The sequence below is a fragment of the Dendrobates tinctorius genome, unplaced genomic scaffold (genome assembly GCF_039654945.1).
Source record: "Dendrobates tinctorius isolate UK_male_01 unplaced genomic scaffold, ASM3965494v1 ptg000003l, whole genome shotgun sequence".
NCBI lineage: Eukaryota > Metazoa > Chordata > Amphibia > Anura > Dendrobatidae > Dendrobates > Dendrobates tinctorius.
In genome coordinates this window covers 32,117,539-32,137,214 of record NW_027361671.1, presented here as the reverse complement: position 1 = coordinate 32,137,214, position 19,676 = coordinate 32,117,539, and the positions used below count along the sequence as shown (strand labels likewise).

General features: G+C 42.4%; 1 protein-coding gene across 6 annotated transcripts in view; it reads right to left on the bottom strand.

Annotated features, from left to right (window-relative positions):
- RGMB (repulsive guidance molecule BMP co-receptor b) overlaps window positions 1-19,676 on the bottom strand; it is a 76,530-nt gene that overhangs the window by 27,412 nt on the left and 29,442 nt on the right. For 3 of the 6 annotated variants that reach the window (XM_073544228.1, XM_073544136.1, XM_073544306.1), the window contains one exon: window positions 3,195-3,703. In XM_073544228.1, the coding sequence (XP_073400329.1) occupies window positions 3,195-3,703 (509 nt within the window). Of the gene's footprint in view, window positions 1-3,194; window positions 3,704-15,284; window positions 15,365-17,810; window positions 18,058-19,676 lie in introns of those variants that run through there. The other 3 variants (XM_073544559.1, XM_073544474.1, XM_073544391.1) reach the window with 3 other exon arrangements.

Sequence of the window (19,676 nt, the reverse complement as noted above, 5' to 3'; positions counted from 1 at the left end):
TAGGATAACTTGCCAATTCCTAGAGTTCCGACATCTGAGACCCACAGCAATTGTAACGTCAGCGCCCTTGCCCTCCATCTGGCAGGGATGCTGACATACAAACTGCCGCAGCTGACCAGCTGCCCCGGCTCCTACCGTACCTCTGTGTCCAAGGACCTGTGCACATCGCGTAGCTCTACTAGAGTGCGTGCACTCCCTACTTCTAAGTATTTAAAGCACCTTCCCCAAGAGGGAGGTGCCTGAGAAACTTCAGAGTTTAGTTAGTATTTAAGCTGCTAAGGCCGTCGTCAGGTCCCAATTCCTGCAACCTGTCCTGTTTCCCTGTAACTTGTCTAGTAATCCAAACCTATACTGTCCTTATAATCCAGAAGTCAGGCTAGCTGAACAAGTATCCTATCCTGCTTGGGACTCTGAATCCGAACCAGCTTCCCTGACCCTAGCTGCTACAGTATCGGACACTGCCCTGGAGTGGTAACTGGAGGCTACCTGTAGCTCAAGCCTGACCTCACCATCAGAGGCTCCAGTGAAAACCAGGTAGCTGCTTAGTAAGGTCCCTCCAGGGAAAGCCTGGCCCATGGCGCAGTGGGTCCACGATCCACCAGAGTGACAGCAATCCTGAGAACAGAGAATCCGATAGCACTCGATTCAGATTTCTGCGGAAGTCCCATAGACAATGAATGGAGCACAGGAAGTTCATGCACTCCTTCTTTAGACTTGAAACGTTTTCGGGATCTTTCGGAAGTCCCATCTTTTGGCTTCCTAGCGATTAGTAAGTTATCCCTTATCATAAGGATAGGGAATAACTTGTGATTTGGGGAAAATCCCCCAATATAGGTTGTGTCTACAGGCCTTCAATTAAGCACTGACTGGTTGTACTAACAGTGCTCGTAATGGCCTAAAAACTACTGGTGTAAATGTGCCACAGCGTGCAGCTCCATAAGGTCTATTCTCTACTCCCTTACTTCTCCAATTCCAAACAGAGGCACAGACAGATGTTAAATTAAAGAATCCATATGAACCGGTTGGGAAAAAAAACCCTCTGGTAGCTTACATAGCACATACTAAGGACACACGCTTGCACAGGGCTCTATGTCAGGAATTCATATCCATGACACCAAGGTTTCTACGGCTAATGAGGTTACATGTGACAAAGCTCCTTCCTAGTAACCAATATACAGGAGCACATACTACAAGACACTATAACAGAGCAGGTTATTCATTAATGGCTGTTCCTTGCAGCTGTTCTTCCCCCGCTGCACGGCGGTGCTCACAGGAGAGCAGTCATTTACAGGCTCTTCTCTCTTCTGCTGCTACCAATTTTTAAGAACCTCAGTAAAATGCACAGTTTTATACATCCTGGCACAATGTGTGCACCGCCGGCAGGGCCCCATCTGTCCCAGCTTTACCAGGAGCACTACAGCTTTCTATTTCTATGGAGCTTGCTGTTCACAAATTTAAGACGTAATGCATGTAGTAGAAAGATGACATTCTGCTGAAATTAATAAAAGAACATTTCTATATGAATTTATAGCTGTTCTGTCTAATGGCATAATTCTGCAATGGCTTAGAGAACAGTGAAATATTTCTCAGGGTTTATCTGAATCAGGGGATAACCAAGAAGGTAGTATACTGATACAGACTTTAAAGGGAACTTTTCAGATAATTCATGCTCCTAAACTACGGGTTCCATGAATGGGAGACCTTATAAGTTAGGCACTGTATAGCACTCTAAACATTTTCTCTGGGGACACAGTGCTATCCAGAAGCAACAGTTTGGGAAAAATTTTTTAGAAAACCGAAATATCACAAAAAGTCACAATTACAAGGAGAGCCCCCCGAACCGTTGATTGTTCTCTGCACAACTTCAATAAAATGTCACGTTTGCATGAAGGGAGTATGCAGTGGATCATCATTACGTGAGATTTCCGTTCCATTCGCACCTCATCTCCTACAGGTGTGCACGCCGAACTCTACTACATGGCTGCGCTTGATTGACTGGTCTCTTCCTAATCCCACATAGGAGACACCAGTTAGTCCCGCAGAAGCTGGCAGGGACCCACCCCAGTGACCAGTCATCTCAGTCACCTCATTGAGGGTCTAGATTCAAAGAACGTTTTCTCCGAAACGCCGCAATGTTTCAACATAAAACATACCGTACATATTTTTTAAAGACTATAGAGTAGCGATCAACTCTAGTTCTGCTGGATGTAGATCATCATTCTACGACAGGCATTGAAAATGGCTACCGAGCCACCCATATATGGGACAAGTAGTCTGTGCATGAAAACTGGCCCCCTTAATGTCCACAGTATTTTAACACATCTGTAGTGAAATGGTTCATAAATGACCCCTGTGATCCCCCCAACAATACCCAACCACAGATGAAGAGCAAGCCATGCATGCCTAGCTATGCTTTGAAAGAACTAAAGATACTTACGTATGTAAACCACTAAGTGTTCTCCGATCCAGATGTTCTAAAACACTATCAAGGCAAAATCTGCTTCTGATGAAAATTCATTTTGGTGAAACATATTATGAACTTAAAAATGCAGTCCTGTGTACACTACAACAGCATGAACAGAGCGACGAGTGTGTAAGGTTCATAGGTCTATAGACTTTCTACTGGCACAAAGTTCAGTAGCCTTTTACAATGCGGAGGTATGTAAAGTTTTTTTTTGGGATTGTCTCACTTGCATTTTGGCTTGGTGGTCAGCACTGTTGCTTTGAAGAGCTGGAGTCCTGGGTTCAAATCCCAGAAAGGACAACGTCTGCAAGGAGTTTGTATGCTCTCGCCGTGTTTGCCTGGGTTTCTTCGAGGTACTACATTTTTTTAACCATCATCCAAAGACATACCGCTAGAGAATTTACATTGTGAGCCCTAATGGGGACTGTGATAAAGTCTATAAAGTGCTGTGAAATTCATTGCGTAAGAGTGAGAAAAATGGAAAAAAAAAATTGTATATTGGCCCCTCAAGTATCTGAGACTCCCCAAGTGCATTTTTATGAAACAAGCCTACACAATGGCAACTTGAACCACAGATCACGGACGCTTCATTTAATGGCTATTAATATATCCAGTAAACATTATTAGATGTAAAAGAAAACCCGCATGTATAACAAAGTCCAACCATTGATTTCAGACATGCCTCACCTCCCACAAAGTTAAAGCAAGTCACGGCTTGTTATTTAGTTACCTTGTTAGTGGCTGTAGCGCTGGATCCAGGGACTACAGGCACGTTGGTCACTTGCACAGACAAATAGTTGTTGTCTATGAGAGGCCAAGCTCCTTCCACCTTGCACGTCTGAAAATGATCTTTAAAAGTTCTGAGATGTGGATCTCCAAACAAGCCACAAAAGAGGTAATTGGGCTGAGGTTTTTCTCCAGCCCCTGGTTCTCTGGCTGTCACTTTGCTGTGGAAGTTACAATGGTCATTTGAAAGTTCTGGGTTTGTAGAAGATGTAGGACCATCCTTCGAGCAGTTCCTTTGAGTCATAAGATCACTAATTCCCAGCACCGCAGAATGGTAGACTAAGTTTCCACGACAAGCTTTTGAAGTCCTCTGTGTGCAGCCATCATAGGCCCGCAAGGCTTTACAGAACTCAGAGTCAAAGCCATCACTCCCTGAATTCAGATGTGACGTTAGAGACACAAAGTCAGTTGTGCACTTCTGTATGCGGCATTGTGTTTGCTGCTGGCTGTAACCTGTTAAGAGAAAAATATTGACACACATTATAAAAAAAAAAAGTTATAAATATATAGGTAGGTAGCAGATAGAATTGAATACTAAAACATATCTTAATATAAAACATACTTTTAGCAACAATGAAATGAAAAACTTGCAAATGACAAAAATGCAATGGCAAAATTTGTGACTCAACCGTCTGCTGGCTCCCCAATGAGAAATAATGGAGAATAATTCTGGGTGTATGCTGTTATTTAGCATCTGACATGTCCTGTCCATGAACCTTTAGTATTGTTCTTAAAAAGAGAAATTAGCACATTTTATTTTAATACAACGGAACAAGACATTTCTAGCTGTGCATTATTAGTCTAACCCTAATGTGAATACTCGCTTCCCGATAGTTGGGTAGTATAAACCTGACAAACGAGCAAAATGTTAGTCTGTTGGGTGAAATGATCTTTTGGTTCTCACAAAAGATCATCTTTCTCAGCAGCCCATCAACATGTTTAAATGGGACTTGTGCTGTCGAGAACATTGACAGTCTCAGTCTATGAGCACAGAACAATCTAATACTGATTGTTCTGTTCACTTCTAAAACCAATAAACCATGTGAAGCATATCTGGTGTTTAGCTGAGGTTCATTCAGTCAATGTTGTATGAAAAAAAAAAAAGGATCGGTCATGTCCTATGTCCACATGCCCAATTAGTTTTCTCCCCGTTACCTATTCAAAACCTAGTGAGTATGCGTTTGTTTAGGTTGGGAGAAATAGTTGACAGTTGATCGTCTTTTTCTACAACTGTTGAAGGTGTTGGCCAACTTGACGTTGGGGTAAAACGTGCAGGGTTTTTTTTTTAGTGAAACTGTTGATTGGTTGCAACTGCTGATTGGTTCCAGCCATTACAATTGTGTCAATATACAATAAATATGTAGCAAATCAACAAGCACAGCTCACATATAATCTGTAGGTAGTACATGCTTGCACAACAAAAATATGTACCAAAAGAAAAGACCCAGGGCTATATGAATAAAAGCAATGCTACTAGTGTATACTGCTATTTTTATAGCTCGTAGTCTTTTCTTTTAATTCCCATTAGATACCTAAGTTGCAAATCTTTCAATTTCACTTAGTAAACATCTAGGTTGGGATTTCAACAAGCTCCATCCCTTGTTCCACAAAATTTAGGCCATTGTCCGACAGTGCCCTTAGTCATTCGTACCATTGAAAATAAATGCAAGAGACAAGTGAGAACGTGCTTCAGGGAGTAGAGAGGAATGAATTGTCAGAACTATTCAGCCCCTCAGTCAAGATGAAGGTGGGGCTGGGTGGGGAATACAGCTGGGAAGGGAGGTGCTAGAGAAGTGCTTTGACACTCCCAGAGCACTTCAACTTCATTTACATATAAACAAAGACTTTTCAGTCAGGGAGCACTAGGTCGCATAAGTAAAGGCGTGGATAATGTTATTTTTCAGACAGCAAAATAACCTCCCAAAAATTGTGGGCTTAGGCTACTTTCACACTTGCGTTTTTTTGCGCTGCGTGTGCAGTGCAAACACGCATAAAAAACGCATCATGCACTTTTTATGCGTTTTCTTGTTTTTTGCGCACGATTTTTGTAAAAAAAAAAAAAAAAACGCATGTTTTTTTGCGCATGACCATGCGTACATCAGCGCTCCCATAGACTTTAATGGGTTTTTGGGTGAATTTCGTGAATACGTTTTTTTGAGACAGGTCGGACGCACAAAAAATGCAACAGGATGCATTTTGTGCGCCCGGGCGCACACTACAAAAAAACACATGTGCATACAAACGCGTACAAACGCATGACAATGTGCACCCATGTTAAGTATAGGAGAAAAAAAACGCACGCGCAAAAACGTAGCGCAAAAAAAAACGCAAGTGTGAAACCAGCCTTAGATTGTTGTACAAGATTCCCTTTAAAAGGGTTTTCAAGGCTGAGAAGAAAAGTCTTGCAGTCATTCTGCTTGACTACAGACTGCTGAATCCAGGCAGTATGGATGGTGTATGCTGTCACAGTACTCGAGAAGGTGGTGATCACATGATCATGTGAATCTGCATCGTTACCTTCATGTGCTGACTAGATTCTCCTTGACTTCTCTCAAAAGAGCACCTCATCGGCAAGTGATGGCAACTTTGCAAATGGCATCTTTGCCAACACATGACCGCCTATTCGCACAGGGAATACCGTGGGATCGTCAGAGTGGGCATCGCACACTGCCACAATTTGGCAGTCGGCAGTCACACCGACTTTTCTTCTTAGGCTGGAAAACCCCCTTTCAGAAATATCATCATTCAAAGAAAATCTGTCAAATGTCTAAGGTCATTTATGGACAAGAAGGCCATACCGATTTCCCTCTCCGACTGAGGGTCAGCATGGCTACATTACAGACACCCCTATTCACAATTGCTTCTGCTCATACAGGATTTTCTTACAACACAAAAACATTAGTAGCTAAAGTGGATGCATGAATTTCCAACCACATATTGCATTAATGACCAGTATGATTCTTACGTCGCGAAATATCAGATAAATTATTACAACCTCCATGCAAAGGCAAGTTTATATCTACGGAGACATTTTATGAGCCTGAATGATGATATCTGTAAATCAGTGTGGTACAACAGAAAAAACCCAGACTAATCATGGCAAGAGAAGAATGCTACTAATCATACATTCTTTGTGGCTATTAGGTTTGACCACCCTGATGTTACTTTACAGCCTGGGAAACCTTGCCAGGAAAACACAGGTGGTAAGCTAGTATTCCAATCCATGTACATACGGAGGAAGAAAAAAAAAAAATGAATATCAGATTTCAGTCTACGCAAACGAAAATCCTAGCTACACTTCTCACAGACAGAACAATCTAGTTCTCCTGCAAGGAGCAAATCGAATTTCAAGCCTGCTCTGCTTCTCACAAGACGTCTTCGAAGAAAAACAGCGCACGCCACAACCAGAGAAGATACACTTGTAGCTTGTCACTTCTTCAAAGGTCACAAAAAATCCAAACAAACAGCTCGGCCACAGAGCAGGCCTCCACTGAATAAATAAGGGCATTCCTCCCCCGGAAAATTGCACCGATGGGAAAGCAGAACACTGCGGCTACAGAGGATCCTGGACTAAAAAGCACGGCTTAGTTCTTGTCACATTCAGAGTGTGCACAAATACGAGATGTAAAAAAAAAAATACCACAAATCAAATTCCACATTGTCCAAGCAATGAATATTTACAGGAAGATTTTTCAGAAGTAAAATTGAGCCATTTGTATTCTACAATTCTAGTCCTGGCAGTGCATAGTAATCCAGAGTATAAAGGCCCCACACTGCCGCTATCTGTCTGCTATGTAACAAACATAACACCCGATTCCAGATTAGTAAAAAATGTCAGTCAGCTTTGGATAATTATTTGTTCACTACTCAGACAACCCCTTCTGAATCCCCATGTTTCCACCAGTAAAATATTAACACTTATACTCACCTCCGATGCTGCCGCCATTCCAGCAGTATCGGCATTTGCTCTCCTGTTATGTCACGCGATCCCTGTGGCCAATCAGCACCAGCTTCACTCTATCATTCTACAGGTGAAATTGACATACGAAAGAAATAAGAGCTGCGGCTGTTCTCTCACTTCCTTCGAACATCTTGATTTGTCTGAAGAAGAGTAGAGTGAAGCTGATTGATCGCAGGGATTGCATGACATAATGTCAAGCGAACCTTGGGACAGCGAATGCTGACACTGCTTGAATGACACCAGCACCAGGGATGAGTATTATTTTTCTGAAGGAAACACAGGGATTCAGAAGGTTTTGTCTGAGTACTGGAAAACCTCTGTAAAAGGTTTAAATTAGGAAACAAAGTATGATATGTGAAGTCTTATTTTTGGCATGGGGACCATGTTTACAGATTATCAAAGTATTTCTAGATTTACATACATAATCAACAAAATTTTAAAAATCTTTTAACATTTGAAATTTGTCAGCTAAAAGTACAGAAACAATGGGTAATTCAACCAATCCTAACATATCAACTATCAGAGTTTCACTAACTATCCAGCCAGGAGCTCAAAGATGGTGTCTGCTTAACTTGGCTCTTTAATGGCAGAGCTATGATCACTGACTACAGTTTAGCTACAGTGTCTGCAGGGACACCTTCTCTTGAGCAAGCTGCCCGCGAAACACGTGTCGGGATTGGGCTCGCAGAGGCCCAACATGTCTCCTCTCTTCCTCCTTTACTATGGGTAAGCATTACAACCTATAAACCAGTCTCTTGTTTCATTCTATGTCCGGTGGGTCTTCATTACATATGGTGACTGAGTGTATAGCTTTAGTATATATGTTATACTGCTTGATATTCTGGATTGTTCTGGTGGATCACTGTCTGTTAATCGTCCTTATTTTGACATTTTGGTACACTGTTTGATAATTATTTTTAATTTTTTTTAATAAATATTCTTGTTCTAATTTCACTGGTAATTTATGGTTACTCCAATTTCTTCTTTGCCAAGTGTCTGCAAGGAGTCTGAGACACACCCCCTGTCTCATCATTGGCCAATCTGCTGCTTTCTCCAGCCCCTTACAGCTCTGCCCTCTCAGTATTGGCTGATGTGTATAAGTACAAGTCTGCCACAGACTCACCCGGTAGTGATGGGCCGTCCGATTCTTTTAGGTGGTCCGGCTCTCATAGCGCCGCTCAGCAACAATTCCACCCGCGGCTGTTAACATGTTAAAAGCCGCTGTCTGACAGCGGCATTTAACATGCTCGCGCCGGAAACACGTCACTAATCTCGCCCATCGCCGCTCGTGACACATGACCACGGGTCGCCAATGTGTTGGTATGACGACCCCTGTGGTTGTCATTGCCGGATTGCTACGAGCGCCACCCGGCGGTCAGCACTCATAGCAAGTGAGCATATCTGCTACACAGAGCAGGGCATATGACGTCTATATCTTGATAAATTATTTAGCATAAAAAATGAAAATGAGGAAAAACCTCCTAATTTGTTAATTTAAAGGAGCGCTTCCACTACATCTTTTATTATCTAAACCTGTGGAAATGTATATGTCGTGTAAGTGTGCCGGGTCGATTGCGTACTTTGCGAGCCCGTATGTCTCTTACAATGAATAGAGAGTGTCAGAGCGCGGCTCCAAGGGTGTACAGTGTAATAGAGACTTCCGGCTCACACACAGAGCAGAGCGATCCGGCTAGTCGGAATAGTGGTCATGTGATCCAGAAGAAGAGGACAGGAGTAGCGCTGGAAACTGGTAAAGCCGGCGATCAGTGAATACGGTACATTACTAAATCTTCATTACAAATACATCTGTTGGGAGTGCTTCTTTCAGTAAATTACTAATAAATCTGAACACTCAATAAATGGAAATAAATACGTTAATTGCCCCTCAGGTCCTGCACTCGGCATAACCCAGTGCATCCGGTTTCTGTTTTGATGTATACTTTTCATTTATTTTTATTTTTGAAGTTAAAATGTATACTCTAAAAAGGCTATGACTGTTCACCAAAGCTAGGCGTATTGGAACTAATTTGATATTAAGACCCTACTGAGCCTTGCAAATAGCTTTAACCTCATTGCTTTTTGAACATCCTGTACTGCCTACACCCAGAAATATCCATTATTCATAAATTTATAATGACAGCACACACTTTGGTTAGACAGGGTGCCTAATAGGAGAGGGAAAAAAAAAAACCACTTGACAGAATGCCAGTGCAACGCTTAGTAAAAGAAGCTTGGGGAGCCGGCCAAGATCAGCCATGAAGTGTACGAGTAAGCAGCCGGCGCTCCATTCAGGAAATGCAGGCATTGCTTTGTGGAAATCCGAAGCCTGTACCTGGCATTGGGGTAAGATTACACGGAGGTAATGCTCTGCATTGATTGTCAGCTCCAGTTTGGGCTTTTTTATTTTACCCTCATCGCTACCAAATCAGCAGACATCTACACTTTGCGGTACATGCGGCATAGGCTGGACTCACACCTTACAATTATATCACAATTACAGCAGCCCAATTATTTATAATTGAGACAATCTACAATACGGCCCATTTATATACAAGGACATTTACAGGAATAGCAACGAGTGTTATTTCTAGCGTAGACAGATAAAGTGATGGTGTTCCCCGTGCAGGGTCATTCTGTCAATTAAATAGATGTTATGGTTTTGCTCAGTCAATGACACAGTAATGACCAATGCAACAGTAACAGAAAAAAAAAACAAAAAACATTTTTTATCGCTCCAGTGCACGTTCAAAATAATAATAGTATGGATTCAAAAAAATGCTGCCGTTTTATGTCTACAGCTCCTATGCAGGTCTATGTATCTCTATGGTTACAGGAGATAAACAACAAGTGTAGTCTGCCGTCTACGTCCACACAGTCCGTAACCGGCAGCGCTTTGAATGCAGCACGTGTCCGCTCCATCCACAGAGCTGCCGGCTTTTGATTCGTGAGGCGCCCACCTATCCGTTTAAGCTTATTTGCAAAATTGCTTCACTTTACTGTCCTAAATGCAGAAGAGCAATGAGAAAACTATGACATGTAAAGATGCACATGTGATAGAATATCAAAGCCATACTCAATATAGTCACCATGATCTAAAGCAGAAGCAATGCAGGGACAAAGGGAGAGCAGGGGAATCAACTCCATTAACTGGATATGGGTCCATTATTGCCAGAGTCACCTATTGGGAGCATATTAAGATATTTCCCATCATGCAATTTCTGTTATATATGATCATTACAGCTTTGCGTTCAGATCATTTTCTCATTTAACTATTGATAAAGGAAATCTGTCACCAGGTTTTCACTACTCCGAGAGCAACATGATAAGTATACTGTAGGGATAGAGATCCTGATTCCAGCAGAGTATCACTTACTGGGCTGCTTGCTGTAATTTTGATAAAATCACTGTTTTATCTTCTGCAGATCTTGCAGTGCTCTGAATGCCGAGTCCTGAATATCCCCGCCCACACCACTGATTGGCAGTTTCTGTTTACAAATCTACCAATCAGGGGTGGGGGGCGTGGTTAGACTACCTGTCATCAGGTTTACTAGTCCTCTAGTGGTAATCTTCTGCTGATAACACTAATTTTATCAAAACTACAGCAAGCAGCCCAATAAGTTACACATTGCTGGAATCAAGGTCTCACACTCTATATTATGCTGCTCTTAAATGGCAAAAGCTTGGCGAGATCACTTTTGGGGCCCTTCTTCTGTTGGAAGAGAAAATGGTTCTCCAAACAAATTTTTCATGGACTGTCCTTTAATTCATAGGAAAAGAGAACAACAAACCACAGAGGCCCTTTAGCAAGGCAAGCAATTCCGTGCCATGACACCACGTGCCGACAGCTGTGCACTTAGCAAAGCAAATTCTGTCACCCTTTGTGTTATGAAAACGAATGACTCCGCTTCCCATTTGCAGGAGGCAGAAAGGTGATTAAATCTTATCTGGATGTGGCAAACATTACTGTTCTCTTCATACAGCAGATCAGATTTTCTCAAGATTCCTGGGATAGATTTCACTTACTAATGGAATCCTGCTTTTAAATGTGCATTTTGGTCGTAGGAGATGAGATTAATGGTTTGTTTGTTGGGCATTTTGTGAGTGACAACGTGGTAAATGTGAAATAAACACCACGCATTACCTAACACAAAGAGCTTTTAAATGGCCGAGAGCAGGCCAGTAATTCTATTATTTTATCTCTGTATGCCCGGAAGGGGCTTTGTGTCATTTACTTTTTTAAAAAGGTACTGCGGTTTCTTCAAATTAAAGGTTATTCGTTGTAAGATAGAAAGTTCCGCCATTGTCTAGCACATTTTCTGTACGAATCGTCGGCTTTCGTGATCTCTGCTTCCCGGTATTAAAATTTATTCCAGTGGCAAAAACAATCCGTCCTAGTTATGTAATGGACACACGAGTGCTCAGATCGTTACCCGACTCACTGTACTGTGAACAGGATAGGGGGAGATTGGTTAAAGGGAATTTATCAGTAGGATTTCACCCTCGCCCCAAAACTATTTATATGCGCATGACTCTTTTAAAGACAAGTCCGGCAATACCTTCCCATGGCCAGTCTGTTACTCTGTTACAGAGAAAATCGCCATTTGCATTGATTTGGAATGGATATTTGTAGATCTTCATCCTCTGTCACTCCAGCTCTATTCCAGCCCAGGGCCACCTCCTTTAGCTTGACTGACGGCTCCTTTGCCTGAGATCACCCAGCACAGAGGCTCAGTCAATCAAGAAGAGATGGTGCAGGGTGGAAAATAGAGCTGGAGTGACAGAGGCATAAGATCTACAAACAGCCATTTGCATGTTAGTGCAAATGCTGATTTTTCAGGAACAGACGAAGAGACTGGCGTTGTAAAGGTATTGCTGGACTTGTCTTTGAAAGAGCTACGTGTGCATCTAAATAATTTTGGGTGTGAAATCTGCCGACAGATTCCCTTTAAAGGGTTATTTCCATCCTCATAAATGGACAAACACTTTTACAATTTACAGCCATTCTTTGAGATATTAACATTAAGTCGAGGGTCACACTTATGAGAAACTCGCACGAGTCTCACACAGCAATACCCGGCACTGCCACCGGTACTCGGGACCGGAGCGCTCAGCTGCACAGAAATACATGCAGCCGCACACTCCGGTCCCGAGTGCTGGCGGCAGTGCCGGGTATTAAGACGTGAGACTCGTGCGGGTTTCTCGCACGTGTGACCCCGGCCTAAGAGACTGACCACGGCTGCTGCGAGATATTAAAAGTGTTAATATCTCAAAAATGGCAAATTGTTAAATTGCTTATATTTACAGGCACTATCCAGCAATACTCATTTACGAAGATCGGAGTAACCCTTTAATACTGATTTGTGGTGTATCAGATTCAATAATTTTACACATGCCTTGTTAATGACTAAGAAAAAAGGTTTAATGCACAATACACATTTTTATTGTTTAGATTTAACAGTTATATATCTTTGCCAGCTCTTGAAAAAAAACAATATTGTGTAGTTTTCTCCATTCACATAGATAGCTTTAAATAAAAATTGGTATGGCCATTAGAAACAAACCAGGATTTATATAGCTGCCATGTGACTTAACCACTCCGCTCTGCACGACAGCCACTTGAGTTCCCACAATAAGCTGCTTTATGGTAACAGGAAAACTGCAGAATTCTGAAATTAATTTTAGACATGGATAGAAAAGAGAACATCGTGTAACTCGGAACCGCTACAAATTTATCTTGATAAATTGCAGGAATTTTATGGCTGAAAGTGTTGGTACCATTTAATTTGTTACAGAAAATGAAGTATTTATCCCAGAAAATTATTGCAATTAAATGTTTTGCCATACACGTTTATTTCCTTTGTGTGCATTGGAACATCACAAAAAAATAGAGAAAAAAAAGGCAAATTGGACATAATTTCACACAAAACCACCAAAAAGGTCGGACAAAATTGTTGACATATTTAGAAAATTGTGAGTAAATAACCTTGTTTCAAGTATGTGATGCTCACTCAAACTCACATGTGGCAAGTAACAGGTGTAAGCAATATGAGACTAGATAAAAAGGGAAGAAGTTGACTCAATCTTTGCATTCTGTGTGTGCCACACTAAGCATGGAGAGTAATGGAGAAGAGAACTGTCAGAGGACTTGAGAAACAAAATTGTTGAAAAATATCAACAGTCTCAAGATTACAAGTCCATCCCCCGAGATCTTGATGTTCCTTTGTCTACGATGCGCAACATAATCAAAAACTTTACAACACCATGGCACTGTAGCTAATCTCCCTGGACGTCGACGGCAGAGAAAAATTGACAAAAGTTTGCAGCGCGGGGTAAACTGGAAGGTGGATAAGCAGTTCCGAAAGAAATTCAAGCTGTCCTGCAGGCTCTGGGTGCATCAGTGTCAGCACAAACTATCTGTCGACATTTCAATGAAATGAAACACGGAGACCCTGGAGGACCCACTGCTGACATAGGGACATAAGAAAGCTGTATTTGAGCAAGTCAATACCCTTCTGAAAAAGTGTCTCGTGGACAGATGAGACCAGGATAGAGCTTTTTGGTAAAGCACATCATTCTATTGTTTACAGAAAAAGGGATGAGCCCTACAAAGAAAAGGACACAGTACCTACAGTACATTCAAATATGGTGGAAGTTCAAAGATGTTTTGTGGGCGTTTTGCTCCCTCTGGCACTGGGTGCCTTGACTGTGCACAAGACAATGAAATGTGAAGCGTCCCAAAGGATTTTGGGTGGCAATGTACTGCCCACTGTCAGAAAGCTGGGTTTGCATCCTAGGTCATGGGTCGACCAGCAGAACAATGACCCCAAACATACCTCATGAAGCACCCAGAAATGGATGGAAACAAAGTGCTGGAGAGTTCTGAAGTGACAGCAATGAGTCCGGATCTAAATCCCATTGAGGAGAGATCTTAAAATTGCTCTTGGGAGAAGGCGCCATTAAATATGAGAGACCTGGAGGAGTTTACAAGAGAAGAGTGGTCCAAAATTCCAGTTGAGAGGTGTAAGAAGCTTCTAAATGGATACAGAAAGCGATTGATTGCAGTTATTTATTCCAAAGGACGTGCAACCAAATATTAAGTGGATAGTGCCAACAATTTTGTCTGGCCCATTTTGGAGGTTTGATGTGAAATTATGTCTAATTTGCCATTTTTTCCTCTGTTGTTCCAATACACACAAAGGAAATAAACACTTGAATAACAAAACAAGAGTAATTACAATAATTTTCTGTTAGAAACACTTCGTTTTCTGGAACAATTTCAACAGTGCCAACACTTTCGGCCATGACTGTATGCATTGCTCATGCGTGAATAAATTGATGCCTAATTTAGGATATGTTTTAACTTGTAGTTTTATCTCTTGAAAAACGCCAAGAACGGTATTTGATTAAATTGCATTGACATGTTGTAAGAACGTATATTTTTCTGCTTTGGTTGGGGTTGATTCATGCGGCACGATACACGGACAACATGTGTCAGACGCTGGCTACATGATTTCAGCCATACTGTATATGTGTAACTCAGAAACCTTCCACTTTGAATGACAGGTCTCTTCCTGGGTGCATGAATAGGAAGAGACCTGTCACTCACGTTGGAGCGGGTGGGGAAAACAGCCATTAAACTATGCTTTACTCAGAAACACCTTAGCGTTTCAGTACCCAACATACCGGGCTGCGATCACACGACCACGGTCAGATACACGCTGCCCATGGATTGGGCAACACATAGATCAGCTGTCAAGCTGCCCTTTAAAATGTATTACACTATGCATTTTTAGTGCATTTTTAGCACATGTGGAACATATACCGAATTGTTCCTTGGCATCATCACTGAGCAGTGATTGGCTGCAGCGGTCACGTGCTGAATTTGTGATGTCACCAGTCACTGCAGCCTTGTTGACAATGACTAGGGGCAGCGGCGGAGATGCATCACTGGACATGCAGTGGGTCATTGTGGCTCAGTTTATTATTATTAGATCTGCAACAACAACAAAAAAAAAAAAAAAAAAAAAAAAAAAACTTTCTTGTAAAACTCATCAAATGTGAAAAAAAACCCACCTTTCAGCAGACTTCATGCATCTCTTAACTGGCCAGAGTCTCTGCAGGGAGTCACTATTTGAAGGGACTTTGCCTGCAAACTATAGATGTATTGTATTAAGAGTTTCCCATCAAAGCTCGTTCATGAAGTATTACACAATGATGGATAGGACGCCGCAGACAGTCACTGCCGGGGCATCAGGAACACAAGGATATTTCTGCTGTGGTCCGCAATGCAAAGGAAGTTAGCAATAAATAATGCAAAACTAGAATCCAAAGCAAAAGGAAGCGGCTGCTCACAGAAGAATTGCTCCTGATGTATGATGCGTCTCTTTTCTTCTTTTACGTAGATTTATTTTTAATATTATTATTATTGCTTATAAAAAAAATAAAAAAAACATTCATATACGATGCCAGGAATTTAGCATTGACATGATCCTGAATTTGTGATACAGAAATATTGAGATTCTTTTCATTGTACTGGCATCTCCAGGACTGATGGCCTATTCTAAGGGCTTGAGCAAATGACGGTAATAATTGGACGAGAGCTATCCGTTGTTTTGACTAATTGCTATTCTGTGGGGCCGTGCACATGTCCGATTTTTTTCTTGGTACAGAGCCGGTCCATGAAAAAAAAAAAAACTGCAACAGTCCAGAGTTTGATCCGATATTGGAACCGCACTCGGCCATAAAAATCAATGAGGGAGTGTAAACGAGCGGACTGCACTTGGATGACATCCGAGCGCGGTCCAATTTACGCGCACTGACAGAATGGAGAAGATAGAGAAATATTTTTCTCCATCTTTTACCCATCCAAAAAAAATCTTATCGCGCTATGATCAAACTCTAATCAGAGTGTGATTAGCTCTATCAACCTGATTCTCTCGCTTATGAGAATTTACGGTCATCTGCACCTAGCCTTAGGAGAGGGAATCAATTTAAAAATGGAGCGTGTTCCACTCCTGATACCCCCCATTCATCAGGTGACTGTAGGTTCAGTGGAGCCTACTTTGACACTAGGCGTCGCTCTGTATTTTTGGTAGCGGCTATGCCTGGTGCTGCAGCTCAGTCCTATATAATTCAATAACACTGAGCTGTAGTACCAGCCACAGCCACTACTAAAAGTATGGCGCTGTGCTTGGTAAACAATAAAGGTAGGCAGTTCTCACTGGTCATTAAAGGATGCTAAATAATGGGATCTGATCTCTACTGTGGCAAAGAAAACCCCTTTCATTCAATTCTCTCAAAACAGATTATGGAAGAGTATTAGTACAATATACAACCGATGTTTGAGTAAGGCGTGGGCTTTCCCTAAAAGCTGCGTATTTGGCCAATTATATGAATGAACTGATATAATGTCCGGATTTTTCCGGCTACAGATTGTTGGTTTGAAGAAGTGGTACATGTAAGCAGCCTATTACAAGCCTTCTAATTCATAGGGAAAGTCGGACTGAAAAACTAATTTTCAAATTAACCAATTCAAAGTTAAAGTCCTACTTACGAGAAACCCTCCATTATCCCAAGAAGAAGAGCGACTACAAAGAGTCTCCGTTACTGGAGGACCCGGCCCGTCCATTACCCTGACAGGCTATTAATTTCTAAGAGCGCCATGAAATCTTTCATTTCTCCTAGTGCACCACTGGGGCTAGTGATCGGCTGCGATGGCCACAAATGGTAGACAGCGAGTTACCGGTGCCGCCATGTGACGGGAGCAGGAACGCTGGAACGACCGGGATTTAATACGGATTCCATTAATTGATCTCAAGTTTGCTAGGAACTTGGGAAACCCACTTGAAAAGTTCTATCACAGAAGTAACACAAGTACAATAATAATAACAGATATTATCCGGCGGTCCGGACTGACGTCACACTATCCGATAATGGTGCCGTCTACAGGACCGGTGGCCACAAATGACTAATCTCCGCGCGACCAATGTGGTTACATAATAACTCGCCGATAGAAATCCAGATGTAAACATTTAATAGATAATCAGGCTTTGTCGATCAGATTTAGATTAGCCCGCCTCAACCTTTCCCCGGCTAATCGCTGCCGGAATTATTCAAGGTAATGATCTTGAACAAAAGCGCCTCTCAGCCGTCCGGGGCCCGTACAAACTGTTCAAATTAGTCACAAGCCACAAATATTAGGACGTTATGCAAAAGGTCAAATCACATATGTGGACCCCGCAGGTTTCAAAAAACTCCAGTGTGCGATTCCTAACCTCTCTGGAGCAACCCTTAACTTAACCATTCACTGCCAGAGGGGAGGAAGCAGGCTCGGGGATGTAATCCAATCTGCTCCTTGTGAATGGCTGCAGCAAAGCACATATCATTGCACACATCAATTGTGACAATTACAGCCATCATTAGCTTCACAAAGCGCAGAAACAAACAGCAAGAGTCGTGGCAGTGCCCGCCATGCCAAAGCCGTAATGCCCTGCACTGGTACCTTGCTGACAGGTCATGTGTGGGCAGCAGAACTGAAGTTTTGCAGGGGGTTAATGGCAGTGCCTGCCATGCCAAAGCCGTAATGCCCTGCACTGGTACCTTGCTGGCAGGTCATGTGTGTGGGCAGCAGAACTGAAGTTTTGCAGGGGGTTAATGGCAGTGCCCGCCATGCCAAAGCCGTAATGCCCTGCACTGGTACCTTGCTGGCAGGTCATGTGTGTGGGCAGCAGAACTGAAGTTTTGCAGGGGGTTAATACCAGAGCAGAATCAGCACAAGGCTCCCCTTTCTCCTTGTAGGAGCTGGAAACCTGATCTCAGCCTGACTCTCTGCAAACACCAGGCAAGGAATTGGAAGGGGGGGGTGGGGGAGACATCTGGATCATTACACACCATATACCTAACAAGGAGGATTTAACTCTTACATGCCTGCCATAAAGTGCACACACCATATATGGGGATAAAGATAAGATTTAGGAGGGCGCTGCAGTCTGGATCAAGGATTGGATCAGATATACGCAAGTCAGATAATGACTGAATTGTGATGGATGGGATGATTGTAGCAGTTTCTACAGAGGGGACGATCACAAGGTCTGATGGGCTGTCAGTATTTGAAGTAAAAGAAAATGTGACACAAATATTGACGTAAATAATACAAATAACTTCACTAATAAAAACAAATAAACACAAAACCCCATAAATGTAAACAATACGGACAATCTATGATCCAGATACAATAAAAGAATCAATATAATCAATGATATACACACTGGCAATATATACACCGGCAGCACTGCTGAAATAAAGTCACCTAAGAAGGTTTGGAGGCACCATCACCCAGAACTCTGGATGCCATGCCACCTTGGGGAGATCACAGATGCTTCACTGTACGGATCTCACCGGGGACTGTTTGCCAGCTGTGCAAGTCAACGTGACCAGGCTTCCACACCTCTGCCAACATGTAGGCACAAAGGACCCAGATGCTCACATATAACAGTAGTAGGCTCAGCGCACCATGGGGCACAAGCGCCAGGTTCATGACAAAGTGATGCCACCTCCTGGCCTAGCTCCTGACACCTTTGATGTCCTTCTCCACACAGTACAGTGTGATGTGAGGTCTTCAAGGGCCATGTCATTGTCTTTATGTTTGCACACAAGACTGACAAACAGGACAGCTCATTCTTCACACAGAAGAGACTTCTGTGCCATCAAAATGCCAATTCCTTGATTGTGCATCTGTCATATAGGGCACTGCAAATGCTCAGTGAGAAAAAGTCCTACTTTATTAGATACAATCTTTATGTAGCTATTTGTACACCATGAGGTTCATCATGGTCATTCCTCCTGTCTATGGCAGGGCTGAAGGTCTACTACTGTCTAGAAATCTGTCTGGGTCACTATACCTTGATGTCTGTAAACATTTTTCAATGTTAAACCACTAAAAAGTCAAACTGGTTTCAAATCTGAGATGATCATTGTCACACTATGTTGCCCATTCCTGGAGGACCTTGTCCACTTTTGCACTAATGTTTTTTCCTTATACAGCGCCATCATATTCCACAGGGCTCTAGAGATGTTATCATCGCTGTCCCCAATGGGGGCTCACCACCCAAATTCTGATATTCCCGATCAGTATATCTTTGGAGTCACAATAAAAACTGGAAATGACGTTTGAGGGTCTTACGGTAACACGGATGACAAACAACCAGCTGCTCTTATGACTACTGTACACATGACCAAACTCTACAAACCCTACTCAAGGATCCGGATACAACGTTAGTGATCTCAGCTCCCAATGTGGTGATGTCATTTTGCGTCACACTTCACGATGTTGAACACGTTGGCATTTCATCAATAAATAATTAGGATAAAAGGTGAAGTGCTGAATAGCGGCCTGGAGCAGAGGCAGGAGGTGACTCCGGGAGAAGTGGAGATGCTCATCTAGTGATGAAGGCTTCACCCATGAAG